The sequence below is a fragment of the Leuciscus leuciscus genome (genome assembly GCF_965113295.1).
Source record: "Leuciscus leuciscus genome assembly, chromosome: 1".
NCBI lineage: Eukaryota > Metazoa > Chordata > Actinopteri > Cypriniformes > Leuciscidae > Leuciscus > Leuciscus leuciscus.
In genome coordinates, this window is record NC_138725.1 from 65,004,762 (window position 1) to 65,032,638 (window position 27,877).

At 39.5% G+C, this 27,877-nt stretch overlaps 2 protein-coding genes and 1 long non-coding RNA gene across 6 annotated transcripts in view; all 3 read right to left on the bottom strand.

Annotated features, from left to right (window-relative positions):
• Window positions 1-3,488: 3,488 nt before the first annotated feature.
• On the bottom strand, window positions 3,489-15,241 carry samd1a (sterile alpha motif domain containing 1a). 2 transcript variants are annotated; one of them, XM_082179482.1, is made up of 7 exons: window positions 14,777-15,236; window positions 10,828-11,086; window positions 10,018-10,127; window positions 9,873-9,930; window positions 7,865-7,943; window positions 7,180-7,294; window positions 3,489-4,074 (listed from the first exon to the last, which is right to left on the bottom strand). In XM_082179482.1, the coding sequence occupies exons 1-7, from the start codon at window positions 15,116-15,118 to the stop codon at window positions 3,922-3,924; spliced, it is 1,116 nt and encodes a 371-aa protein (XP_082035608.1). In that variant the 5' UTR covers window positions 15,119-15,236; the 3' UTR covers window positions 3,489-3,921. The 2 variants fall into 2 exon arrangements, with proteins under 2 accessions (XP_082035608.1, XP_082035607.1); XM_082179481.1 differs by having other exon boundaries at window positions 9,873-10,127; window positions 14,777-15,241.
• Window positions 12,237-14,769, bottom strand: LOC309506137. Its single transcript, XR_014208656.1, has 2 exons — window positions 13,548-14,769; window positions 12,237-12,756 (listed from the first exon to the last, which is right to left on the bottom strand). It is a non-coding gene; the product is annotated as an uncharacterized lncRNA (long non-coding RNA).
• A 1,477-nt stretch (window positions 15,242-16,718) lies between the features above and the next one.
• prkacaa (protein kinase, cAMP-dependent, catalytic, alpha-a) overlaps window positions 16,719-27,877 on the bottom strand; it is a 28,675-nt gene continuing 17,516 nt past the window's right edge. For all 3 annotated transcript variants that reach the window (XM_082179498.1, XM_082179497.1, XM_082179499.1), the window contains exons 5-10: window positions 27,406-27,488; window positions 24,951-25,077; window positions 24,742-24,837; window positions 24,532-24,654; window positions 21,545-21,709; window positions 16,719-19,884 (exon numbers count right to left, since the gene is read on the bottom strand). In XM_082179498.1, the coding sequence (XP_082035624.1) occupies window positions 19,759-19,884; window positions 21,545-21,709; window positions 24,532-24,654; window positions 24,742-24,837; window positions 24,951-25,077; window positions 27,406-27,488 (720 nt within the window). In that variant the 3' untranslated portion in view covers window positions 16,719-19,758. The remainder of the gene's footprint in view (window positions 19,885-21,544; window positions 21,710-24,531; window positions 24,655-24,741; window positions 24,838-24,950; window positions 25,078-27,405; window positions 27,489-27,877) is intronic.

The following is a 27,877-nucleotide window of genomic DNA, read 5'->3' on the forward strand; positions in this document are numbered from 1 at the left end:
TAAGGTTCTTAGGGGTGCTTAACTGTTATGAAAATAATGGCATAATGAAAAACATCTTAATCATTCTCATTTTTTAAAGCTACACTGTGTAATTTTTTAAGTTGATTCTTAGCAAAAAACACTTTGTTCTTTCAAAATGATATGTGCTCATTAATGTGTAATTACTTCTACCAACTAATCAAGAATTCTCGAAGGCGTAGAATCTGCCATAAATACATACGAGCGAGTCGCTCGAGTGGCGGCAGCCATGTTGCGCCTCCATCTTGAAAATACATTCGCCAAAGAAGGACATACCTGGAAATTCAAGCTTCGCCTTTCGTGTTTTTACACTCAGTGACACCGTGACGAATGCGAGGGGGAGATTACTCGCGACTGCCGGCAGATTTGGAGTAATACGGCCACCGTAGGAGTTAAAACGCCCTCGGAATGGGAGGGGCTAAAAAGTAATATTCAGTTGGTAGTCATAAACAATTTCACCGCTAGATGGGAGAAAATCCTACACAGTGTAGCTTTAAAGCAAATTATTTACTACCGTTCAAACGTTTGTGGTCAGTTTTTGCCGGTCAGTAAGCCTCTTATATTCACCAAGGCTGCATTTATTTTGATAAAAAATACAGTAAAAACGGTAATACTGTGAAATATTATTGCAATTTAAAACAACTGTTTTCTATTTTAATACATTTTATTAATATAATTTATTCTTGTGATCAAAGCTGAATTTTCAGCATCATTACTCCAGTCTTCAGTGTCACATGATCCTTCAGAAATCATTCTAATATGATGATTTGATGCTCAAGAAACATTTCTGATTATTATCAGTGTTGAAAACAGTTGTTCTGCACAACATTTTTTGATAATGCATTTTTTTTTGTTTAGGATTATTTGATTAATATAAGGTTCAAATGGACAAATTTTGTTACAACATAAATGTCTTTTCTTTTACTTTTGATCAATTGAATGCATCATTGTTGAATAAAAGTGTTAATTTATTTTAAAACAATAATCTTACTGACCCCAAATTTGAACAGTAGTGTAATTTCTTAGGGCTGAAATGTGACTGGACTTGTTCATGTGAGATTCGGCCACCTGAATCACAATCAACTATGCTTTCTCTCCAGCTATTTCATCAAATATGAACGCTTCTCTCGCAGTAAATGAGTTTGCTGTGCAGTGCTGGAATCAAAGCATTGTTATTTACGGGCAAAATTGGCATGTCGCATAAAACATTCACAAAGCAGTGTTTCCATCCCATGTGTTCAAGAGCAAAATGGTCACTTCCTGGGAAATTGGCACAAAATAGCTGTAATAAAAATGGAAGTTGCTGCAATCGGGGGAAGAAACTGAGGCTCTTTTTTTCCTCTATCATGAATGCCTTGCGTCTCAGAGCACGCAGAGGAAGCGCAATAAACGCGGTCGTGTTATCTTGCATTCACATGCCTGATGTTTGGCAAAGCAATCATGTGAGACGCTTCTGGGAGGGAACTTAACCATGACAGACTTTGGCTCAGGCATTTCAGAAAGATCAAACCAACATTTGAGATGCTGTGATGCGATTGGTCTGCTGGTTAGTTCAGTTATCCAATCATATCCTCTGTTGAGGCAAAAATCACATGAATTTGTTGTTGCGCATTGAGTGATTTAGGTGCTTATGCCATGTCGTAATTCCCGTAATTACGAGATAAGAACTTTTACAAAATTACAAAAAGCGATCAAATCCTCGTTGAACTCGTAATTACAACTTGTAACCTGATAATTGGTGCGTTCAACGCCATGTCATAATTATTGTAACGATTTTAAAAAGCCTTCACATGCTTGTAGAACTTGTAATTACAACGTGTAATTTTCTGAGAGCCAAGACTTGTATTACGTGGCCACTGCAGATTTAAGGTGTGTTGGACTTGACGCGGCGCTGTGCAGACCGATCGGTGTATGACACTAAAGTACCGCGCCAGCGTTTCGACAGCATACAGATCTTTATTTACGGTAATTACGACATGGCGTGAACACAGCTAATTTTCGGAGAGCAAATTCATCCTGCATTCACGCCGTGTCGTAATTACCGTAGTCTCGCGATGACAACACGTGGCGCTATATTCGGAGCTATTCATGTTCTTGGACTGGGAGTTATGCATTCCTATGGCAACACTATCCACGTCTAAATGAACCTGCAATAGTCACGTGGTATGAGCTCTCAGACAATTCCCATCTTACAAGCTCTAATTACGAGCTCCACCAGGATGTGAAAGCTTTTTACAAATCAGGAAATTACGGTAATAACATGGCGTGAACGCACCTAAATTTAGGTGTTGATTCCCAGTCCGAGGACATGAACAGCTTAGAGTAGAAATCACGCATTGTCATCACTAAATTATGGTAATTACGACATGGCGGGAATGCAGCATTTAATTGATAAATGTTTTTCCATCGTAGTTTATGCATGTCACCCAGACAGCAACATCATAAGGGGCTTTCGCACCGGACTATTGGCGGAAGTACCCGGATTTCGACGTGTTCGCAGCGCAGGAACTAGGAACGATTTTAGTTCTAGGAACTCCTTTTTTGGAGAAACTAATTTAGCTCCTACTTCAGAGTAGGGTTTTCACCCAGCACAATAGGAACTACCAGTGACATTAGTATACGCTGATTGGCCGAACGCATGCGAAACACCAGCAGCCGCCATTTAAAAAAAAGACATGTTAACACACAGTTTATAGCCTATATGTTTACTCCAGAAACTAACTCTACGAACATGGAAAACAGTGATAGCCTTCTTTACGTTAAGGAGAAAATCCAACGCAACTTTGAGGGGATCAAGCCAAACATGATTATGTATTTCTGCTCAGCTATCGACATTGGACATCAACCACACGGCAAACGCTAATACCTTTTCATATACTGTCTTTCTATATATAACAGTTCTATCAAATAACGTATTAGACAGGACTGTTAGACAGATCGTAAACTAATGAGCACGGAGAATGCGAGCACTGTGAGCTCAGGCTGTGGCATTCTCAACGCCGTCAAAGTAAAAGTAACAACAACGAGCGCGGCTTCATCACTTCCTAATGGTTCCTACTGGTGCTGTGAATGCAACCAGGAAAATGTTCCTAAGGGAACCATTAGTTCTCGGGGAACCACCCTGGTGAACAAAGTTTCTAGAATTACCCGGTACAAAAGCCCATATTAGTGTCGGCCCAGATCCGGGCCACATCTGGTACGTGGATTCAACGCGCACCAGATGTGGGCCGGATCTGGGCCGACACTATGTTGCTGTCTGGGCTTCTTATCGGATAAAATGTTATCCGCCACAATGGAGCACATACGTTTTTTATTAGAATTTATGCATATATTGGCATTTTCATCCAGCGAGGTTTTATGCAATATCCCCAAATTCCCATTAAAATAAGTGGTTGGAAACATAGCTAGTAACTCGCTCCATGTCTCTTCTTGGCAGGTGCGATGCAGGTGCATAACAGAAAAGACTGATGCCACAAGTGCAGTTTCAGATTCTGAAACTGGAATTTATTTCCTAACTTTGCACGTCCATTTAAAGACTGCCGTAAAACATCGCACAATTAATTGGACAAGAACAATGTTTATACAATATTGCTACACTGAAAATGATATCTGACAATAAACACTGGTGAATGAAAAGCTCCACCATAGAAAAAAAAAAACACTTCTACTAAGATGAATGGTCCCATCAGCCCTGTGAGGGACGGACAGACGGACGCCGACAGGACAGAACAGAAGAACAGACGGCAGGGCTGAATCATGCGGCATGTCCTCACCAGGAAGAAGAGACGATCGGCTGAGGAGGATTGTGCAAATCAAGTCTTAAAGAGTTAAGGTTTCCCCTCATTTCATGGCCAGCACTCTCTGAACCAGGAGCATATCAGTCTGTTTGGCTGAAAACCAGCACTATGAGAAGAGGCGGCTGTCCTCCTGAAACTGGCTTCTCTGCAGTACCTTCACATGATTCTCATAGATTTTGAGAGCGGGGCCGAGTCTGATCGACAGACCGGTCAACACATCACTGCGCTGCATCAGCAGTAAGGACTTCCCATCTATTTCCTGTTGGAAGATACAAAGGTTACTGGAGATCTGCGGCACCGATCCAAGACATTTTTTTTTTAGCAAGGACACATTAAAATGATCAAAAGTGAGAGTAAAGACATTTATAATGTTTCTATTTCAAACAAATGCTGTTCTTTTTAACTTTCTATTCATCAAAGATTACTGGAAAAGCAGCACAACTGTTTTCAACACATAATAATCATCATAAATGTTTCTTGAGCATCAAATCATCATATTAGAATGATTTCTGCAGGATCATGTGACACTGAAGACTGGAGTAATGATGCTGAAAATGCAGCTTTGATCACAGGAATAAATTACATTTTATATTATATTCAAGTAGAAAACTCATTTCACAATATTACTGTTTTTACTGTATTTTAAATCAAATAAATACAGCCTTGGTGAACCTAAGAGTGTCGTCTATAGCTTATACTGAAGCATGTTTTAGGTTTTCTTGGCCAATATCATCATATGGTCATATGAGTGTAATATCGATTGATAAAAGTATTAAACACATTTAACTCCTATTGATCCTACTTTTTTCAAAAAAAAAAAAAAAAAGCGCAGTGTATCTTTTTTGTCAAACTTTTGAACAAGTGACAAATAATAAGTAAAATTCTCAAAGAAAAAGTAAAATCTTCATTAGGGTGCTCAAACGTTTGTTACCAAGTCAATACTGAATTTTTTTTAACGTAACAATATCTGCCTTTCTGCAGTACCGTTTAGTATTGAGTATCGGGTCAATCCGGTACCCGCGGATAGGGGCCGCTTCCTTTAAACGCTCCTTTCCATATTTATGTGAACACGCTGTGAAAAGCGTCAAAGGTTTCTATTTACAATTTTTTTGCAGCACTGAACATGGAAGCCAATCACAGACATATCTGTTGAGCATGTGAATGCAATGGCCAATCAGAGGTGTTTAAATAAGTCAGAATCCGCTCCACTGAGGGGTGCAGGAATGATGTCAGAACCTGTGCTCATTGCTCGCTTTCTGTATATAACCCATTCATAATTTGAATAGAAGTACACACTGCAAAGTTTCATTAGTTACAACCATATTAAAAATGCAGGACTGAATCTGGAATAGTGATGAGCATAGCAAGCCACGGGAGTGTAAATGCAGTTCTGTTCCCTGTAATGTGTTTCTTTGTTTTTCATTTTATTACTAACTTTTCTTTGAATCTTTTTAATGCAATGTTTACTTAAAGGTACAATATGTAAGAATTTTGCATTAAAATATCCCAAAATCTCAAGGCCAGTGTTATATATTTTGTTAAGTTGATTACTTACAATATCCCAAATGTTTCCAACTATTTTAAAATCGTGAGAAAATTGCGATTTTAACCAAGGATACGGGGCGTTAGAGCAGGGGGGAGCTGGGAGTCGCCAGTCAATTGCGTCATATCCGCGTTACCCTCGGTTTCCGCTCGTACTGCGTGGAGTCCTGGACAAATGTGGAAGTTGTAGTTGTACAAACTTTAGCTTGTTTCTTGCAGTCGTTATGGTACACAGTTATTCTTTACCGATTGCAGCTGGTTCTGTCGACAAAGCATGCTTAATTTTATATTTTCCAAATGTAGCATTCGGTAATAGTTATGTTTATGTAAGGAAAGTATTATTGCTTTAGATTTGTGTTTAGTTTATTGACATTGTTTATCACGTCTGGTGTTTATGGCCATGTAAATAAACATAGCATGTGTTATACATAAAGATTAATCAGTATTTTGGCAAATGATGTGGGTATGTTCGAATGTACTTTTACAACAATTGTTTAGAACACGTAAAACTGCGCAGCGTTATCACAACAATGAATTCGACATACAGTAACATCTATGATAACCAATTTAGTATTAAACCTTACTTTTCTAGCGGTTAATTCATTTTAATGAAATAAAAGTGTGATGAGGTTTAAGAGTCAGGAAGGAAGAAGACGCGTCGTCGTGACTGGGACTCGTACTTTATTAAAATAAAGCAAAACAAACAAAAGCCGCGCACAACGCACATTCACTGTGGCAACCGCGACGGCACAAAACAGTTAAAAAATGAGAGCTCGGATCCACCGGTTTTCTTCCTCTGCGTCCAGTTTTCTCTCCAGTCTCTCTCTCGTTCCAGCGCGGCTTATAAGCGGTCTCTCCACGCCAATAAGACACAGGTGTTCCTCATTTGCACTTGACCTACTTGCTCGTCTCTTTTCTCTCCCATCACAGACCGCGCTGAACCACGCCCCCCTCGCCACAAAAAGCATGTCATTAAACGCAACATTTATAAAAATAGAACTTAGCCTCATCCATGAACATGATTTTTCGATTCCCGTCTGACTGATTTACATCCACGGTGGAGTTTAAAACGACAGTTCCCATCATTCCACGCTCCTTCACATCGTCATCAAGCTACGCCGTTGTTGTTGTTTGGAATGTAGCGCCCTCTAGCGGCAAAAAAAATTCTTGCATATTGTACCTTTAATGAAACAATATGTGAGGTCTACATGCTAATGTTATTTATTTACTCAATTATTATTAATATTAATAATTATTTCCTTTATTTAACTTTTTTTCTCCAAAAAGTTGAATACAAACACTATTAAAAATAAAATAGTTACCATAGTTTTTGCTGTGGTACCGAAAATAATACAGATAACAGTGACACTTTATTGGAATTGGTGCGGACTAGAGAATTTTTGTGTCAACCTTAATTCTCGTTATCACAATGACTTTTCAGGTTTGGTTTTGGTTTGGTTTTGTAATAAATATTATTGTATTCCCACTGTTGTTTTCCAATGCTAACTCTCATTAAAGAAATACTGTAAAATAGAAACTAGTACAATGTATATATTCACTACAGAAATGTAATTTATTTTTATTCATTTCCTGGTCTGGAATTAGCAATTTAAAAACGTCCTAATTTTTGTTTTTCCAAGGCCGTTGCAAGTCTAAAATCAGCATAAATTATAGTAATATGAATTAGGGGGAAATGTACTTAATTATCATGAAAACAGCATCTTTTGCACTGTAAAATTAAGACCTTTTTTCTTTCTTTAGATTTTGGGTTAACTATAACAAGCACATGTTCTTGACCGGTTTGTTTGACCACAGCACTTACCTGTGTCCTGAAAGCCAGCGCCTGCTCAGGGAAACCCACGGACGTGAAGTAACGGGCCACATCGGCCACGCTCCAAAGCAAAGGGTCCTGCACAACTTCTTCCTTCACCGCATCACTGAGAATGGACAAAAACAGCTTCAAACCTCAAAGTTCATGAGCAATACAGACTAGGCTTCTCCATATCACAACAACAATATACTAACCAATGGAGTGAGTTTGAGGTGGCACTACCTGACCAATGGCACGTCCTAAAATACGTTCTAAGAACGTTTCGATAAAGTTATGGAAAAACGTTATTTCTGAATGTTCTCAGAACGTTCAAAACGTCCAGTTTTTAAATGTTTTAAAAAAATTTTTTTATGTTTATGTGGATGTTTTGAATGTTTTGAAACAAGTAGTAATGCTTTAAAAAAAAAAAAAAAGTTCCACTAACTACGTTCTGAGAGCATTATTAAAGACCAGGTAACTGGAAGAAAGTTTTTTCATAACTTTGAGAGAGCCTTTCCAGAACGTTAGCCAATGTTCTGAGAATGTTCCCTGTTAGCTGGGATGATGAAGTGTTTGAAAACATTTATTATTTGTCCAATTGTGCTTGATGCCACAGAAATGCCACACTAGGACTTTAAGTCTCAATATTTCAGTGTTTATTGCCAAAGATACAAAGAAAATGTTAACTTTCACTCACTTTTCATTATTCATCATCGCTCCATTGTTAATCGTTCTTTCCTCTGTCGTGCTCTTGGGCTCCTTATTGCACATTTCACCTGTGAAAGCACAATTTTGAAAAAATATATGTAAAATGAGTTGATAGATTCTGTGCCGGTTCAGAAATTAATGGGGACTTGGGGCAAAAATGCCACTGAAATGGCCCCCAAATTCAAGATAGGGGGCGAAAAATGCCCCTGCACAAATAAACTAAACCTATCATGACACGATTGAAGTGAAATGTAAACATGATTGAATAGTGTTGATTATGGCCATACATTTAGATTTTGTATTTTGATTCGATATTTTTGCAGTATTGAGCATTACAACCAATCACACGCATTTCTGTTGAGCACATGAAAGCATTGGCCAATCAGAGGCGTTTACATTAGTCACACAGTACATTATTCCTAGATTGAATAAACGTTTGTTTTTCATGCTACTACAAAACAACCAATGTGAAGTCTTGATTTTCTAATGCATAAAAACTAATTCATACATTTTTTTTTTTTTTTGTCTGTGCAGACTAAAGGGATATGACACGCTGTTTCCACAAAAACTAATTATTTTCTGTATTCTATTAATTGACAATAATTATCATTATAACAATATCAAAGAGCAATAAATCGACAGTAATCTTTTGTAATAAAACTGCAGCCCTTCCCTGTAATGTTATTTTTTTACATTTTATAATGTAGTATATTTTTCATGTAGGCTATTCATTATGCATTTGTATTGTAAATACACGTATGCCACCTATGAGCAGCATTAAACAGTCTGTGTGAATAAACATAAATGCCATTTCATATGCAGCTTCCGTTCCACCTTTGAAATTAAATGATGGCTTTTGTTGATGTTGGTACATTTTATTGGCAACAGTCTATTATTCTAATTAGTTGAAGTATTTGACATAAACAAGATACACATAAAAAAGACAACACAGATACATATGGTAAACTTATGTTAATAAAATAAAATAAAAAAAGCCTCTGGAAATCACTTCCAGTGGCAAATATTGGCCCTTAAAGGTGCAGTAAGTGATTTATGAGAAACACTGTTGATATTTGAAATTTGAACACACCTCTCTCTTCATTGCTCCGCCCCCAAAATGCATGAACACACAATGCAAGAGTGGACGTTTATCATAGCTGAAAGTGAAGCAAAATAATGCTTGGTATAATAATAATCTTGGTTCTGTGAAACACAGCAAAACCAATGTTACTCGCGTATGGAGCAGTACCAACTCTGCGTCTGTTTTCAGGCCTCAGCCTGATTCAGTCTCTCCAGCGCTGGAAAGCTTTTCTAATATTAACATGGGTCCTAAAGGTCTTGCCTTATCTTAACCCTTCTTTTTCCAGTGATATTCCTCTGAGCTTTTATCTTTATCTTTTTATCTTGTAATGTCTCTCAGCCATCTCTCATTCTACAGTCTTTCTTCAAATCTCCCTCTTGCTCACTCTCTCTCCTCCCCCATCATGAGTGACACGCCCCCTCCTGCTGATTGGCTCACTCTCTCTCCTCCCCCATCATGAGTGGACACGCCCCCTCTGCTGATTGGCTCACTCTCTCTCCTCCCCATCATGAGTGACACGCCCCCTCCTGCTGATTGGCTCATTCTCTCTCCTTCCCATCATGAGTGACACGCCCCCTACTGCTGATTGGCTCACTCTCTCTCCTCCCCCATCATGAGTGGACATGCCCCCTCCTGCTGATTGGCTCATTCTCTCTCCTCCCCATCATGAGTGGACACGCCCCCTACCGCTGACTGGTTCACTATCTCTCCTCCCCCATCACGAGTGGACACACCCCCTACTGCTGATTTGCTCACTCTCTCCTCCCCATCATGAGTGGACTACTGCTGATTGGCTACAAGTGTGTTGTGCTGCTTGATCCGATCCACTTTCAACGCTTACTGCACCTTTAATGGAAAACTTAATTTCTGACCCTGATACGCTATGGAAGTTAAGGAGCACAGGCACAATCCTCACCCTCCTCAGCATGATCAGAGACAGCGTGAGGCCCTCCGTCTGCCATCACCGCCTCGTCCTGAAGACAGACACGCACAATATGAGACAGAGACGCAGAGGAACATGACAGATGTGCTGTGACTGGAAGCAGGACGGATGCGCTCACCGGCGTGACTGGATCAGGGGTGGCCACGCTCTCCTCCACCCTCGGCTCCTCCTCGGCTTTAAGAGCGGTGAGACAGATGGCCGCTGGCTCCTGCAAGGACTCCACGGACCCTGTGGGCCACAATGACAAATACCGTCAGCTGAAATCTCTTCATGTAGAAACTTTACGCCGTCAAAATGTGTGATTGAATGTTTGTCTCTTTGGACTTTTACTTCAAATTTTCTTCAAAGTTTTAAAACAAAAGCTGCTACTCTCCGTATGTTTTTCCATCATCTCATATCGTGTTCATGTGTAAATTGCGCAAGCTTATTTCATCTATTAGTTCAAAAGATCTGAAAAAGCCCATAGATTTACTGACCCACAGATCCTCCCCTAAAGAAATCAGAAGTGTTTGAAAGTGGACAAAAGAGACAGATTAAAACATTATTATTTTTTAAATTAATATCCTCATTATATCTAATCAGAATAACTTCCCCTCCTCTTGCAGCATCATCTCTTCTCTTCTCTGATGATGTGTTTACTGGCGTGAGGGCGGAGCAACCTGTCACTCACATGAGATCCACCAATAGCAAACTACAACTGTCTAATCAATTACTGATGGACAAAACCAAGCCCCGCCCCACATTTTTTCTTGTTCGAGAAGTCGTTTCATTTGGATATACATCGCAATAGGAAAGAAAAGATCTTCCATTTCATGCAGACTTTATCATGTTAATTTGCAGTATGGTTTCAGAAGATTGATTCTGAATTTTAAACTTATGTATGTGAATTAGCGTCTCAGTTTGGGGTTTTATCTTGAGAAGTACGTACCCGTGTCCTGCTGGGCTGCTGGCTGTATGTGCTCGGGCAGAGTGTAAGCGCTGTCGGGGTCCTGCCTCAGAGCATCATGGGTAGGAGAGTTCTTTGAGGAAGTGGGTGAAGGAACAGGCAGACTGGTGTTACTGCTGGTGACGGGACTCATGCTGATGCCCGAGTCAGCGGTGCTCTGAGCGCACATGGCGTCCAGACTGCTCTCATCGCCCTCCTCATCCATACTGCTGTCCATTCCTGTCGTCATCGACATCTCGTCCTAAAAAGATTGCAGAATTTTATTTTACTTGATCAGTTACACTGCCACAGTCTGCCTACAATCCAGTGCAACATGAGGCTTCAACCGAACGCATCACGTGTGCCATATGAAACAGTTTGCATAACATATATATATATATACACTAGCATTTTTTCAAGACGAAAAATATGAAGCAGCACAACTGTTTTTCCAACACTGATAATAATAATAATGTTTCTTGAGCATCAAACCAGCATATTTTTACAGGGGTTTTCAAGGTGTGGAGTAGGGCTGGGCGATATGACGATCGATAAGAGATTTTTCTATATAGTTTATCTGTATGTAAATACATCCATGCAGCATAGGACTGCTTAAACACAATAGAGCAGCAAAGAAACATGGATGGATGAGAAGAAAGAGTGGGACATGCTTGATGATGAGTTATTAAAAGAACAATAAACCTCGACCGAGAACAGAATTCGGTACTGAAAAGCGGCTTTCTGTGGCGCACAAGTGCTGAATTCAGTTCACTTTCGCTGCTTATTGCTCTTGAACGGTCAAATACACACATATATGTGTCAAAATGCCGGTCTTTGCGAGTATTCACGTAAACACAGTCAGTTATGTCTAAAGGGAAAATAAACAGTTGGGCCAAATAGATTCTAAATAATTATCATTATATTGGTCTTTATATCATTATATTAATCTACATTACATGGTTCAATTCAGATTTTTTCCTCCCATGTGGCACAGAAATGTCCAGGGCTTGACATTAACATCCGCCAGCCCGCCAAATGTGGGTGTATTTCAGCAGTGTAACGCAGTCATTCCTACTAGCCACATTTGCGGGTTGAATTTTATATATAATATATACATTTATTGTAGTCTTTTCAAAAGGAATCTGGGGCCGGTTACATAAACCTCTAAGACTAGTCTTGCAAGTTCGACATCAATTTATTTTCTTTAAGACGGTTCATAGCTTTTTTAAATCAGTAACATAAAAACGTAGATAAGCCTACTTTGATACCGAAAACTAAGACTGACTGCCCCTGACTAACTGCTAGTAGGTCATACTAGAACTTAAGACACTGTCTTAACATTATGGCTATGTTTATGCAACCGGCCACTGAAATAATAAACTAAGTGCACTGTGCACTGTGGTCAAAAAAAAAAATTCATACAGATACTGAAATATCTGAAACACTTCCAATACTCATTTTGCACAGAATAGATACACGATACCAGCAGCGCTTTCTCTCCCTCTCATCTCTACGACAGCGAGTTACACACAAACCCTCTCCTCACTCACTCGCTTCATTTGCTCCAGATGAATATTGTTGCTGTTACAGGGCTTGAATTTTGGCATGAGATTGCACATACTGCGCATAATTTTAGTCATTCCAGCAGATTTTGTGCTCACATCAAAGGTGCGGCACATTAAGAAGCCTCTCAGTACTAAATTTAGTTCTTTTTCGCTGCTTATTGCGCTTAAAAAGTCAAATACACACAAAATAATGACAAAATGCCAGTCTTGGCGAGTATTCACGTAAACACAGTCGGTTATGTTTTAAGTGAATGTAAACAGTTGAGAAAGAAAACCGACGGTTGCGAACGATGTCAACTCTCATGATCACATGACTCTTTTCAATGGCGCAATGGAGGACGAAGGCTCAACCCAACGTTTTGCTGACCTTTAATGATGTTGTGGAAAGCAAATGCTTGTATTATTGTAATTTTGTCTTCGTCCAATGCAAATCAAGCTGCTTTACTTTCTTTTTGGCCTAAGCTTTTCCAGTTCAGTACGTCTACCTGGGGTTGTTTCGCCAAGTTCATAGTGTAAATGCATATCGGATATGGGTCACTTTTAAAAGAAGATGTAACCTGGTCGTCAAAATAATTAGATATAGTCAACAAATCGGAATTGGGCATCCAGACCTGCCATATAGGCCTACCTGCTGCTGTCTGTGTCATTAATGTTAATCAAAAAACAAAAGGAAAATCATTTACTGCTTTTCATTGAATATCTTTCAAAGCTTTATTAAGAATATATGTATATGTAATTCATAGAGTGCAGTTAATACTATGCTGTTTAATTGGGGAGATTTGCCATTTCAGTTGTTTTTGTTTCATTAAATCTTTTGTGTTTTATAATTGTGTAATTTATTTTCTAAAACGCCTATAATAAACCATTTAATGGCAGTCTCCCATTATGTCAACTTAACCCATATAATGTACCAACCCTGCTAAGGGTTCAGTGAACCATCCTGGGCAATAACACTGGAATGTTCAATAGCCCAGAAATATTTTTACTAAAAATCATAAGCAGCCACAGACAGGAGGAATGAAGAAAACATCTATTAGCATTCATTCAGTGGCTTTAAACATGACTGCATTCTGATTAGCAATACAAGAAATACCTGCATTTTACATTTAAACGAATATGTGATTATGCTCAAACCGTCCCACTGCAAAACTGGATTACCGTCGAATCGAGCTTCAGTGGTGTCTGAAGGCCGCGCGCACTGTTTATTCAGACAGAAATTCCTCGTCGCCCGTCTTCTCCTAAGTTACACTTTGAACCCCAGTTTTGGCGATGATTGGCGCTATGATATTAGGAACGTTACTACCAGAGCAGTAAGCATAGCGAAATAACTTAGTTATACAGTATGAGGAACATTACAGAGAGGGATTGCTGAACGGAGGCGCGCTGAACTCACGAGTCGCGGTTCTCCGGCGGCAGACAGCGCGCGCCCTCAGAATGAAATGGGGCGGGCTCATGAATATTAAGTAGCATAACCTTCTCCAACAGCACATGAGAACGAAGCGAGCGGGCTCATGAATATTAAGTTACGTAACGTTCTCTAGCCCCATAGAACGAAGCGAGAGAGAAGCGTGGCGAGTTTATGTATATTAATTAGGAACTTCACGCAGCTTAATTAATATTCATAAACCCGCCCCGCTTCGCTCTGAGGCGCGCTGCCTGTCTGAGAGAAGCGCGTCCCAAAGCAAGCCAATGTTAAACGTGGCTATAGCCGACATTTTCTTCCTTTAAAACACATCCAAAACTAACGTTCCCCGTAGTGCACGTGATAAATAAGTAGCGCAAGTTCACGAGCCGCAATGACGACTTGGTTCGCACTTCGCGTGCACGGACATAAAGGATCATCTAGATCAGCCCGTGCAATGACTTGCGCTTCAATGATCCCTATAAATTCTCGTATTTAGTTTGTCACGATCCGTACAAGTGGACAAATGCGGTCTCCCGGTAGTAAATAATCGTTATTGCAAGTGCCTCCAGTGTTGCTCCTTGTGCGAAATGCGTCAGTCGGCTGATCAGTGATGTTTTGGTGACTTTCCCCGGCTAGTTTGGATCAACGGACAAGGATTTTATCGCTAAAGTTGAGTTATGGGACTGTCTACGCTCGAACAAAAACTCGCTCCGAAAGATCTCGACCTCGCAGAATCAGATCAAGCGCTTCCATTGTTGGCGATTTTCCGACGCTCATGAAGGTTCGTGCCGCTCCCCGTCTGCGCCAGTCCGCGCGCGCGTGTGTGTGTTTGTGCGTGCGTGCGTGCACTTGCTTTCATGTTTCATGCGCCAGAACAGTTAAACTAGTGATAAAACACCAATGCTTGCCATTGCGCGTGTGGTTTTTGTCGGAGCGCAGCCGCTCTTTTCAGTGCGCCAGCGCTCGGTTAAGGTTTACTTACTTCCATATCCTCCATGTGATCCTCATCCACGGGACCCAGAGCACTGTCGCCGGCGCTCCAGTCCGCGAGAGAAGGCTGTTTCACCGCACACTTGCTCTGCTCGGTTTTTCTCCTGCCTCTCAGCACCTTTGCCGCGTTGCGATAGGACACCGAGCCTTTATAGTTGACTTTCAGCACCGTTTGCTCCTCTATCAGTTTCTCTAGTTCTGAACGGGTTCGGTCCCAGTCCGAGCCGTATCGTCTTTTAACCATTCTGCAAATTCTGTCCAGGTCCGGTCGCGCTTTTCTCGACCGCAGCGAGTCTATGGAGCCCAGGATCCATTCTCGGTACGGCTTAGACATTATTCCTAATGGGCTTCAAGCTTGATAGAGTGGATGAAGTGCGTCAGTGTTGCCTTCGACGTGACGCTCGCAATCTTTCGAGTCGCGGTGCGAGCGCGCTGGAGAAAAAGAAAAAAAACGGAAACATACTGTACGCGTGCGTTGATCACATTGAGCGCTTAAGGTGGAATGCGCGAGATGCGCGTCCCGCCACTAGGAGATTTAAGGAGGCTTTGTTCTGTTCTGTTGTTCTACGTGCAGCTTAAAGTTCTGTTTTGGAATGCGACTAGCATGTAGCTGATCTATATAGAATGACATTATATAGATCAGTGCATGTAGCATGTTTAAAAAAATAAATAATAATACGCGAAGTCCGCATTATTCGAAGGTAAAAACCCGTTTTATTTTCACATTCCTTGTTTAACTAAGCCAGTTATCTCAGAAATCAAATAAAAAAACGTTGGAATTTAAAATGTTATTCAGTAAAAATCTGTTAACGGTTGGCAATCCAATAAAGCAAATAGTTACGTAAAAAAGTTAAACAAGGCATTTTGCAACAATAAACATTTCAAAGTCTTATGAGTTTTCAGATGAGCTTATTATGCCTTATGTTTAAAGTCACCATGAAATCAAAATCGACAATTCTTATTTTTTTAATGGAATGTTGCAGTATTTATCATAATTTATCCATGCAAATCATTATTTTTGTCTTATTCATGTGTCCTCAAAATCTTTAATCAAAATAACTTCCCCTCCCTCTTGCAGCGACATCTCTTCTCTGATGATGTGTTTACTGGCTTGAGGGCGGGGCAACCTGTCACTCACATGAGATCACCCAATAGCGATCCAGCCATCCAATCAATTCCCCATGAACAAAACCGAACGTTTTTTTCTCCTTCCACAATCCATTTCATGACATACACCACAATAGGGGAGAAAATACTATATTGCATGTTCTGTTTCACACTGACTTTTAATCAGGCAACAAACATAAATATACGGTAATCCCAAAATCATTTGGCAGTTTCATTTAATAATTTAAAAAGGTTGCTTTTATGAGTTAAACATCTTAAAATTCTGGAAATCCAATCAATTAGAGAAGATTGGATTTGAAATTCCAGATTATAGATGACACTAGAAATGGAAGGTCAAGTGACGTGCATTGCATTGTGGGATATAGCATTGTGCGGTGTGCTCCGTCGCATCCTGCAAACTAGCAAATCTCAAGATTAATCATATTTCCTGCAGAAAGCTGTCTGCATTTCCATGTATCTCAAAAAGGAACTTGCTAGTCTGGTGCACGAGCACCTGAAATTCATAAGTGATCCGCCATCTTTGCTCATGGGCGCTCGGCTCTGCTGCCAGCTCATTTTGAGACAAAATGTCATGTGACTAATGACTAGACTTGCAAGAAAATGAAGTCATGCCAACACTGATGAATCTAAAGGGGGGAGGGGGGGGGGAATCAATCCAATTCTTGCTTCACATACAAATGGTAAAACATTTGCTATGATAAATATGATGCATTCTGTGCTGTCTTTAAACAGCCTTGAATCTAACTGAGAAATATACACTTATGAACAAATTTCAGAAAAACAACATTTAAGACGTCACCACATCATTGTAATTTTAACAATTAAAACTTTATTGGAATGATACATGTTGCAAAATATTATTCTGTGTATTTTTTATTTTTTAAACATACTCGATGTGTCCTACGGGTATCCGTCAGCTTCTCCAGAAGGTAAAATAATTAAGACTGTTAAAGGCAGAGAATATACAGTATTGTTTCCCGAAAAAGGTACAATAGACTACACCATCACCATACCCATGTCGAGAGGAAAGAGACTCCTGTTATTGAAAATACACTTAGAAAATATGCAAAAGTAAATCAAATGTTTTCTTCATGATTTCTTTTTTTAAAAAGCAAATAGAAGAGTGTAGGAAACTGGATGTGTAGAAAGGCAAACTGTATCATGGACTGATGCACGCACGCACACACGCACACACAACGATGATTGACAATGTAAATGAACAGATGAGTGAGAGACTGGATGATGTGTGACACCCATGTATTTGAAAGGGAGGGACGGGGCCCCAAGAATCAGGCAGACATGGAGGGATGACATGAATACCACCAAGAATGTCATGCTCTGACAAAAAAAAAAAAAAAAAAAAAAGTGAGCCATAATTTCACAGATTTAAACCGCTGTTGCTTAAAACAGAAGCCTTCCATATCACGATCAAGCTCAAAGTTGAGGAGGATAAAGCTAATAAGAAAGCCAACCTGTACATTAGAACTCAGTGCACCAGTTAAAGATAGTCTTACGTTGCTTCTAACATCACAAAACCAGTGCAGAAGAGCCTGCTGGCAAATCGAAACGTACAGAAGCATCATTTGAACACTGATTGTTTTGTTTTTCAGCTATTGAAACCCAAAAGGTGGAGCCGTTTCTCCTGTTTGTACACCCATTTTATGAAGTCTCCAGAAATGGGGCGAGTAAATGTCCCAGCAATAGCTAGGCATGCAGGGAAAAGAGTGAGTTAGAGGAGATCTAAACCTATCCAAAAGTTTTGTGAAATACAAACATCTGCCTTTTACTTGTCTCTGTTTCTAAAAGTATGAATGATCAAAAACGGACCCAATCTGATCCGTTTTGGCGGTGCACCTGGCAGCTTACAGTGACATCATTTCCTGAGCGGGAAATGCAAATGAACAGGTATTTGATCCTATACTGTAAAATCAATGGCATCATCCTATAGTGTCCAACTGATGCTACCATTATTAAAAGACACACGGAGAGTTGCTTGAAATACCATTTTAACCTGGCACCGATCTGTAACATTCAGCAAAATTAAGTTACACTACTCATCATAAACAAAAAAACAAAAAAGCATGAGAAAGAGGAGCATCTAGCGTGGCACCTAATGAGCAGACGACTCCTGAAGAGCAAGCGATAATTGGCGTCTCACATTTAAATGTGAAGCATGTCAATTTTGTGCCACTAGAGGCAGCAAACAAAAATAATGACTTATCAATCCATTCAAGCTAATATATTATGTCCTTTTCATTTGGTTACTCAACAGACTGCAGTTCCGTTTGGTGCCACTAGTGGCACACTTCACCTTAAACATCTAATTAAATCTTCATTGACGAGAAGCTTTTCCGAGCATAACGAAATACAATCTTTGCCACACACTACGCACTATTGCACGCTTCTGCAAACTAAACAACAAAACTCATGGGGACGTTTGCATTTAGATTCTCTTGCATCCTACAGAGTTAAAGAGCAAGAGAGAAAGTTGATCGAATTGTTGGACGATGTTTCAACAGGCCGAATGGAGCTTCACTAACTGGTCTTTAATAACGCACGATAAAGTCTACACGAACAACAAGCTTTTTTGAAGCGGAAATAGAGATTGATTAAGTGAAGCCGTAGAGAGTTAAAACGTATTGAATATCCGTCTTCTGTAGGGATAAAAAAAGAGAAATGCCAGAAAGGGTTTGGTCACTGGCAGGTGACACGGCAGAAACGAATAACAACGAAAAAACATCATCATCATCATCATCATCAGCATCCACCAGGAACCGAGTGTAACCACAGAAAACGTTAACGGTTTCCTTTAAAAGCATCATTCTAAAAACAAGAGGCATTTGTGCTCGGCCAATTCACTGCATTCCTTCACTTTTCCATTTCCTGTTGATTTTCTCCTGGAAAACTCATCTTTGAATCAAAGCCATCTAAGAAAAAAAAAAAAGTGTAAAATCATGGATTTGGAGCTTTACGTATGCTTGTTCATGTTATATAAAGCAGTGTTACGGTCTTATCGGTGGCCATTTTAAAGCCAAAACACGTTCTGTTCGTATGACAAGCTGGGCTTTTAGGACACGTAAGGACGCCACAACATGATCTAGAGAATGATGATCCAAATCAACAATCTTCATACTAAGCGGCTGATTCTGCCTGATCTTAGAGCACTGTGGGAAATTGTACCCAATACGTGATGATAAATTTGAAGGATGGTGGTGCGATGCTTGAAATTCAAATGGCAAATGTGTGACATCCAAAACAAAAAGCCAGAACTCTTGAACGCAGTACGTGGGATTGATTTGGTATTGGGTGCCAATAGGTGCACAGGAAGTAAACAAGAAGTGACAGAGTGGAGAACTACAGAGCAAGGACACCTTTGCTGATTAAAAAAAAATATTGGGGGGGTAATTTTCTCTGAAGAAGCCAAAATTCAGTACCAGAAAGTAACCTCTATATCTCTGAAAAAAAAAAGAAAAAGAAAAAAAAGAAAGAAGTCGTCACAAATATCCCCATGCCAGCCAGTCACAGAGAAGTGACTGAATCTCTTCCCAATGGACCCTGGCTACCAAACAAGAGGGAAAACATGAAAATGGACAAGTAACGAGTGACGAAGGATCTGAAAAGGCAACACTGCTGGCGTCTCTCTCAGGACTTTCTGATCTTCTGCTCCCTCCATCCGTGTGTGAGGATGGACAACGTTGTTGTTGTCGTTGTTGTTGTTGTTGTTGTTGTTGTTGATACCAGATACAGGCTCAGTCCAGTCCATCATCTCACCCTGGAAAACGTTTTCTTCTCACTGTTGCCCCACATCTAATTTCTCTCCATCCCTCTCCTCCACTGCTGCTGCTTCTAGAATTCAGCAAACTCCTTTCCACATTTCTCTGTGAAAGACACCCGGATTTCTTCCTCCTCGTAGTCGTCAAAGTTGCTGGTGTCCCCGGGGCCTTTGCACTTAGGGATGAAGGGGGCCTCCACCTGAAAACAGACACAAATATACACAGATGAGTCAGCGGAAAAAGATGCTACATTTTTGATTAAATATTACCATAAAGGCCCCTAGAGAACTAAGAACTAACGTTATTCATCAGGCCAAAACGAAGTTCATTTTTGGAGTTTAAAACTTTCCGGAAAAGTTCGCTCCGGCTGTTAATCCCTTTCCATTGGTCCGTGGCGATTGTGTAATAACCTGAGGCTCCACTTTACTTGACATGGAAATGTTCTCCGGTTCATTTCTTGTGTTCAAGTCCATCGAGGTCAGACGCGACCGGAGAGCAGTTTTATGGTAAAAACTTGATGTAACCACTCTTATATACGGCACAAGGGGGAGTCATAGACCAAGAGGACTAGACAAGCACCAGTTACATTTTCTGCACTATATTCAAAGTCATCTGAAGACATTCCATAGCTTAAAGCAACACTACAGCACCTTTCCTCTTCGGTCCCCCTACAGGTTGGAAGCGGAATTGTCCATTACCGCTGTCGTAAATAATTTAGCCTACCGTCGCATGCACACTATTTGTTTATCCAGCACCGGCTTTGGAAATAACAAGGTCCACAGACAAGGTAGAGTATGCTGCATTATTTTACGAAAGTATGAAGTATTGCGACATCAGAAACGGCTATTTTTTTATATAAGCTCCACCTATCGACTGTAGTATCGCTTGCCGTAAAGCAAGTCAAATTTGTAGTTTTACATGTCTCATTCGAACTACAGATCCGCTACCAGATCTGGCAAACTTGCATAGTGCGGTTCTAGCCGATAGAGGGTCGCAAAGCGAATGCACAAGTGCCGTTCACCCTGTTACGAGTTGATGAACCACTCAAACGATTTTGGAAACATTATTTTAAGGTACAAAAGAATCTTTGGATTACATTGTTGAATTAAAGTTCACGGAAACTCGTCTTCCCTTTGCTGCGGCTGTCAATCAATCAAAAAGAGACTCTCTTTAATGTAATATATTCCGATTATAATACTTGGGGCCAGATTTAATAATCAGGGCAAAATAGAGAGAGAGTGCAATTCCCAAAAAAGTGCAGATGGGAGTGGAGTGGGAGCGTTCTCTACTGGGGATTTGCATAAAATGTCTTTATCTTGCTGGAGTTTATCGCTGTTTCTAAACGATATCGTCCTCGTAACTGGGTGCGTAAATACATAATCATGCTTCGCTTGGTCGCTTCAAAGTCACATTGGATTTCCTCCTTAACATAAAGGGTTGACAAGTGTCTGGACTTCGGTGTCGGTCCATCTATCGCTGTTTTCCATGTTCGTGGAGTATATATATATATATATATATGCTATAAACTCTGTGTTTGCACAGCTCTTTAACAATTTTCGCATGCGTTCAGCCAATTAGCATACAATTACGTCACTGGTAGTTCCAATTGTGCTGGGTTAGACCCTACTCTAAAGTAGGAGCTAATTCAGTCCCCACAAAAGGCATTCCTAGAACTAAAATCATTCCCAGTTCCAGTGGTGCTGCTGTACACCCAGAGCGCCTTACAACCATATCAGGGGATCTCTCCTCAACCACCACCAGTGTGTAGCATCCACATGTTCTGATGATTGTTCACAAAATGGGACCAATCAGGTTGACTTAAAGATTGAGTAAGGGTGAGAACAGTCTGATTCAGGTACCTTCTTCTGGTAGATTGCGATCCAGTCGGTGGTTGCAAACCATTTGTGGCCCTTGATGTCGTTGACGCCGTTCTTGAGGTTCCCGAAGCGCTTTGTGAGATCTACCTGCAGCAGGTTCCTCAGCAGGTCCTTCAGGTCAGAGCTAAAATGCGAGGGGAAGCGGACCTACAGGAAGATCGAGACACACCGTCAGTGCTTGGGATTCATGACGCAACACCAGAAAGTCTTATCACAATTGACACAGATGAGATTTAATAAATGAGTCAAAGCAACATGTCAGTTTATCTGTCGAATCCTAATTAACTGACAGCGACTGAATACTAATATCTCACACTCAAACCATAAAACCAATGGAAACTGTTGACAAAAAACCTAGATGGCACAGTTTCATGCTGTCAAATCGATTAATTGAATCTGACATAAAAGTTTGTGTGTGTGTATATATACATATACACACAGTAGTCAACATTTGAAGTGGATAAAAGAAGTTAATCAAAGGTGTCCTAAGACAAGAACGGGTATTGTTCAAAATTCATGTATAACTATGATGAAAGGTTTTGATCCACTTCAAATGTTGACTACTCTCTGTGTGTGTGTGTGTGTGTGTGTGTGTGTGTGTGTGTGTGTGTGTGTGTGTGTGTATTATATAGATAGTTACGGAATTGTGTGTAATTTCGTATAATATGTTTTGATTCTGTATATTGTCTATTCTCCGTTATTGTTATTTCTGTGCTGTCTGTTATGAGCAGGATCCCCTGATCAGCTGCGGGATGGCTCCACCCCTTTGATTGATGCGGGTTTAAAACTATCCCTTCCGCTCTCTGAAGTTGAGCGGTTGCGATTCCGGGCCGGTCCTGTGTTGCACATTATGGGCTGTAGCAGGCTGAAAGTGAAAAGCTTTATTAAAATGAACAAACAAAAAGACTTCTCCGGTCTCCTCTCCAGCCGTCAGACCATTAGTGTACATGATTTAGATTCTGTTGTGTCTGTTCTTTTCAGTTACGGTGTTTTGTAGGGTTGACCGGCCCCTTTTCTTTGAAATCACATTCGTTATGTTTTGTTAGTGTATTTAGGGTAATTTGCTGGATTTTGATTTGGAAACTTCGAGGGAAGTTAGTTTGATATTTTGTTTATTATCCGTTTTGTTTGTTATTTTGAGCCTTGGGTCTTCCTGAAGATTATACACCCACTGATTTATGTTACTCTTGAAATACTCAATTTAACTTATATGTTTATCTTCTTCATCTTAATAAAACGTTTATCATTTTTCTTGAATTTTGGACTCATTGGTTTATCTTGTGGTCTGACAACTGGGCCTGGGAGTCATGTCTATTTCTATAAATAAATAAATATTTTTTTCCCCGTTTCTTTTTTCCCCATTCATTTTAAATAACTTTTTATTATTATTTTTTTTCTTTTAAAATATTACTACTTAGGTTTAATTTATTTTTATTTCAGCTTTAGTTTTTATTTTCATTTAGTAATTTTAAAACTTATTTCAGTAGTTGTCAAATTTTTGTTTAGTTTTTCTATCTAGTATTTAGATTTCATTTTAGCTTTATTTCAACAATTTTTAAAGATGTTTTACTTAACAACCTTGCTCTTAGTTACCAAATAGTTACCAATTATTTCAGTATTATTTATACAATATCGTAGTTTTTATTAATACATTTTTTTTAAATATATTTTCAGTTCTCATTTGAAATGAGTTTAAAAAACAAAAACACGACACGAAATACAATCCTTGTCCCTTCTTCTCTGAGGTGAATATATCCGTTGTGTTTGTCGTTACAAAAAGTTATCACGTTCACTTCTGTCAGCTGTCATTCTCAATGTCATCGGACAAACAGAGATCCGTTCCGGAGATATAAATCTCAGGGAAGAAAGTACATGGACACTTTTTGGGGATTTCTAGGCATTGTATTTCATGTCACAGGTGTATTCATCTCGATTTCTCTCAACTCGTGTGCTTTTTCTGGGTGAGACTAATAGAGTCACACGAACGCACACGTCGCTTAGCTGTGCACTGAAGACCAAGGTCAGGATTTCCGTTAAAGGGGTCATCGGATGTAAAATTCACTTTTATATGGTGTTTTCATATAAATGTGTCTTTGCAGTGTGTGGACAACCACCATACAAAGAAAAAAAAATCCATTCACTCCTTTTTTATATCCTCAAAAAGCCTAAACACTCTCAATAATCAAGCTGTTTGGATTTTCTGAGCAATATGATGTCATATTGCTCATGCTCCGCCCACGACCGCTGACGGACTGTTCTGTATTAGCATATTTCTCGTATTAGCCTATTTCTGCCCTCAGCCATTTGTATACTGTCCACCAAGGCATCACTTTACTTGTCTTGTGTCGACACCCCAAGAGAGGGGTGAGGTGAACAGTTGCTCATTATCATTTAAAGAGACATGCACCGAAACGGGTCGCTGTGAACAGAGCTGTTTTTGAGGAGGTAAAAGGGTGTTGTTTTACACAACCATTGACGAATTTTAACCAAAGTATGTTACAAACTTTACATGAAGATTCTAAAGAATCATACCAACTTGTGGAAAATGGGCATCTGATGACCACTTTAAATAATACATAAAATTTTGGTTAGTTTTTCACGAAACCCTATCGCATACCCCCAAATACTTATAATATAAAGCACATGTCGCATGGGATCATTCTGTGATACTTTTGTGTCTTTTTTTTAAAAGCTTGATGCTAATCGCTATTCACTGCCATTATATGTAAAAAAATTCTCCTTTTGTGGTCCGGAAAAGAAAGTAGGGCATACGACGATAGAACAAAACCAGGGTGAGTAAATGATGGCTTAACTTTCATTTTAGGGTGAACTAATACGTTTTTCATCAAATATTCACATTTTACTTTACCTTTATTTCAAAGAACAATTTTAAACAGTTGGTTTATATGAACAACACTGACACGCGTGTGCAGTGCAGAGTGAATGAAATCCTGATATTCTGTGCTCACCTTCCCAGAGACAATCTTCTCGTAGATCTGAATGGGCTGGTCGGCAAAGAACGGAGGGTAACCAGCAGCCATCTCGTAGATCAGCACTCCGAGAGCCCACCAGTCCACTGCCTTATTATAACCCTAAGAGACAGAGAGAGCAGGAGGAGGCAAGGTTATGCTGGAATAGACTAGCCTATGAGAAACAAGTAAAGCAGCTTTGTTACTAACTTTACTGAGGATGATTTCTGGCGCCAGGTACTCAGGCGTGCCGCACAGTGTCCAGGTCCTGCCCTTTACACGTTTAGCAAAACCAAAATCTGTTACCTGAGAAAAAAGCAAGAAGAATAACGATAAAAATTGTATATCCGACATTAAAAAAAGAACCTGTGTGGTCTCAAACACATGTTTGCAGTCTTGTAGCTGCTATCATTACATACCTGTATATATCCCTGCTGGTCTATGAGCAGGTTTTCAGGCTTCAGATCTCGGTAGATAAGATCAAGCGAGTGAAGGTATTCAAAGGTCAGAACTATCTGGGCGGCGTAGAATCGGGCATGAGGCTCACTGCACCGGACAGAGACAGACAGACACAACGTAAACAAACAGAGGTCATGGGACCTGCACGCATAGTAACTATTCAAGAATGAGAAAAACATAATTTTGAATGGTTTTCAGATGAAACGGGGCAAACAGCGTGTCAGGACACCGTTGCCACGCTTTGACATGTCATGTCAACTACCCTAAAATATGTCATTACCTGAACTGCACATTGTTTTTGTTCATTTTGAAAATGTACAATGTAATATACAGCTATAATATAATACAATACGTTGTGTGCTTGGTTAACGCCATGTGTTCAGCAGACACAACGAACATGTCAGGCAGCAATTACTAATGATTCCAATATGAGGATAATATACAATCCATCTACGTCTTTTGACTATCAACGTTTTCTGGTCGAGAACCATGTACTTAGACAGAAAACTATCAAGATAGATCTTTTAACTGCAAGCTTTTGAATGGATGTGCAAAAAAATATATAGAATTAGCCAGAAAAATTGGCAGTATGCAAAAGAATCCACTTGCGTGTTACAGTCACAATGACTGTTTTTCAATGTGACAAGTTATTATATAATTATAATAATAATAATAATAATAATAATAATAATAGTAGTAGTAGGGATGCACCGATGTATCAGCTAATAACCGATATAAGCTGATAAATGCAATAATTTTCACTATTGGCCACTATTATTCACTATTAAAACACTATTATTATTTTCACTGATATAAACAGCCGATGATCAGGGCTGATTATATCCAAGAGGGCGGAAAAAAAAAACATGTCAGACTGCAACTCATAAAATCTCTCTTGTGTTGAATTTAGGGCTGTCAAAGTTAACACGACATTAACAGTTTAAAAACAGCGACGTTAAATCAGGCTCTTTGAATCATCCATAGTTCAAATCAGGGTTGCCAGGTCTGCGGTTTTCCCTACACCAAACATATCGCACTTCCTATCCAATAATCACAAAGAGCTTTGTGCTTTGTTACTTGTGATAAAGTCTCAGCTTTCAAATTCTGTCTATTTTATCACGAAATCCGAACACTAAATGGCGTTTCGACGCTCTTAAATGAAGACGTGACAGATCGCTTTACCGCCTCAGTTCAATACACTTTAATACAAGTTACAGCATGAAACAACATGCATGAACATCAAAAGGTATGTTGAAAGATACAGTAAAACTTACTGAAATGTATCTGGTCTCATGTAGTCTCTCAATCAGTATTTAAACCGCAGAAAGAGGTCATTAAAACAGCTTGTGAACAACGTCACCTAAAGTTGTATTTACCACAGGAAAGTTCTCAAATGTTCACAGTTTGTAAGTTAGCTATAAAAACACTATCGAGGAGCTTGTTTACTGTGTAAGTTTGAATAAATTTGTCATGAAAACTACCTTCTGTGCAAAAGAGAAGAGGTCCGTTTCAAAGAAAACGTAGGAGAGCCCCCCAAAAAAAGAGTGAATGTAATGTGACTGCAATTACTTTATTATCTGTTATGACAATGTTCTGTAATTTTCACACTTCACAGACTATTTAGAAACGCATGCCATCCATTCCTTTCCACGCATTCCATCTCTTTAACCAGAATCGCGACCGAAATCACACTCACGTCCGAAAACAAAAACAGCATTCAATCTTTGCCATCCTCAGCAAGCATCTTGGACAGCAAAATGACCAGGCATTGAGAGCAAAGAAATAAAAGTTAGAGAACAGGGAATAGATTAAGGGGTTTAATAGGAATTAGTATTGGCAGAGAAATTTTGTCAGACTGGCGTAAAATATCCAATATCACATATTTCAAACCATCATTCAAGCGCAGCAGTATCTGAGGAAGGTTGTACCGAAAAAAAAAAAAAAAAATGAAGGTATGAGAATCAGTTTAAGTATAGTTGCTACAAAGTGCCTCCAGAAAGAAACTCTGAATCCATTTAAAAGGTTTAACAAGTTGACCTCGACGTTGACCATCTGAGACTGACACTGCGACTCAGTGGATTCGGTCGATGTAGTCTGTAGTTACGCAAGATTTACTGCAAAATGTAGCAACACATTTCACCGTCGGCACTGCACATTTGACCAATAAATCTTTGAACTTCACAGATAATCCAGTTGTATTTTGAATATGATGCAATTTTGAGTGTCATCATAAAGATGACATGGTACAGTTTGTAGTACATCACTAAAAACAGTAGAAAACAACAATAAGTAGCTATAATAAAATAAAGCAATATGTAGTAATTAGTAGTAGTACGCATGTAGTAATAAACCAAATTAACGGTTGGATGGAGTAAGCTTATGCAGCTAGTGTGATATGCATGGAGAAAAACTCACCTGAACCGGCCGATTCTGCGTAAGTGGGAGAACATCTCTCCTCCAGGAACATACTCCATTACCATATACAGGTTAGTATTATCCTGAGTGGAGAGAACACAAAAGAAAAGAGTACAAAACCATTTAGATACACACACACAAAGATTTTAGACTCACCGAGGCTGATCAAAAACTCTATTTTAATATATTGTCAAATGTAATTTATTTCTGATCCAAAGCTGGATTTTCAGCATCATTACTCCAGTCTTCAGTGTCACATGCTCCTTCAGAAATCGTTCTAATATGATGATTTGATGCTGTAGAAACAGTTCTGATTATCCTTAATGTTGAAAACAAGTTGTGCTGCTTATTTTTGTGGAAACCTTGATTTCTTTCAGGATTCTTTGATAAATTGAAAGTTATTAGAAATTAAATTATTTTTAAACTTTTTATCTGTCTATCTCATGCTTTTCCAAATCCTAACCATCCTAAC

Coding starts and splice junctions, on each gene's coding strand:
- samd1a (XM_082179481.1), bottom strand. CDS start 15,118: ATGTCTAAGCCGTACCGAGAATGGATCCTGGGCTCCATAGACTCGCTG. Junction 7,944..9,872: donor CTCTGATCATGCTGAGGAGG/GTGAGGATTGTG, acceptor GTGCTTTCACAG/GTGAAATGTGCAATAAGGAG. Junction 4,075..7,179: donor CGCTGGCTTTCAGGACACAG/GTAAGTGCTGTG, acceptor ATCTTCCAACAG/GAAATAGATGGGAAGTCCTT.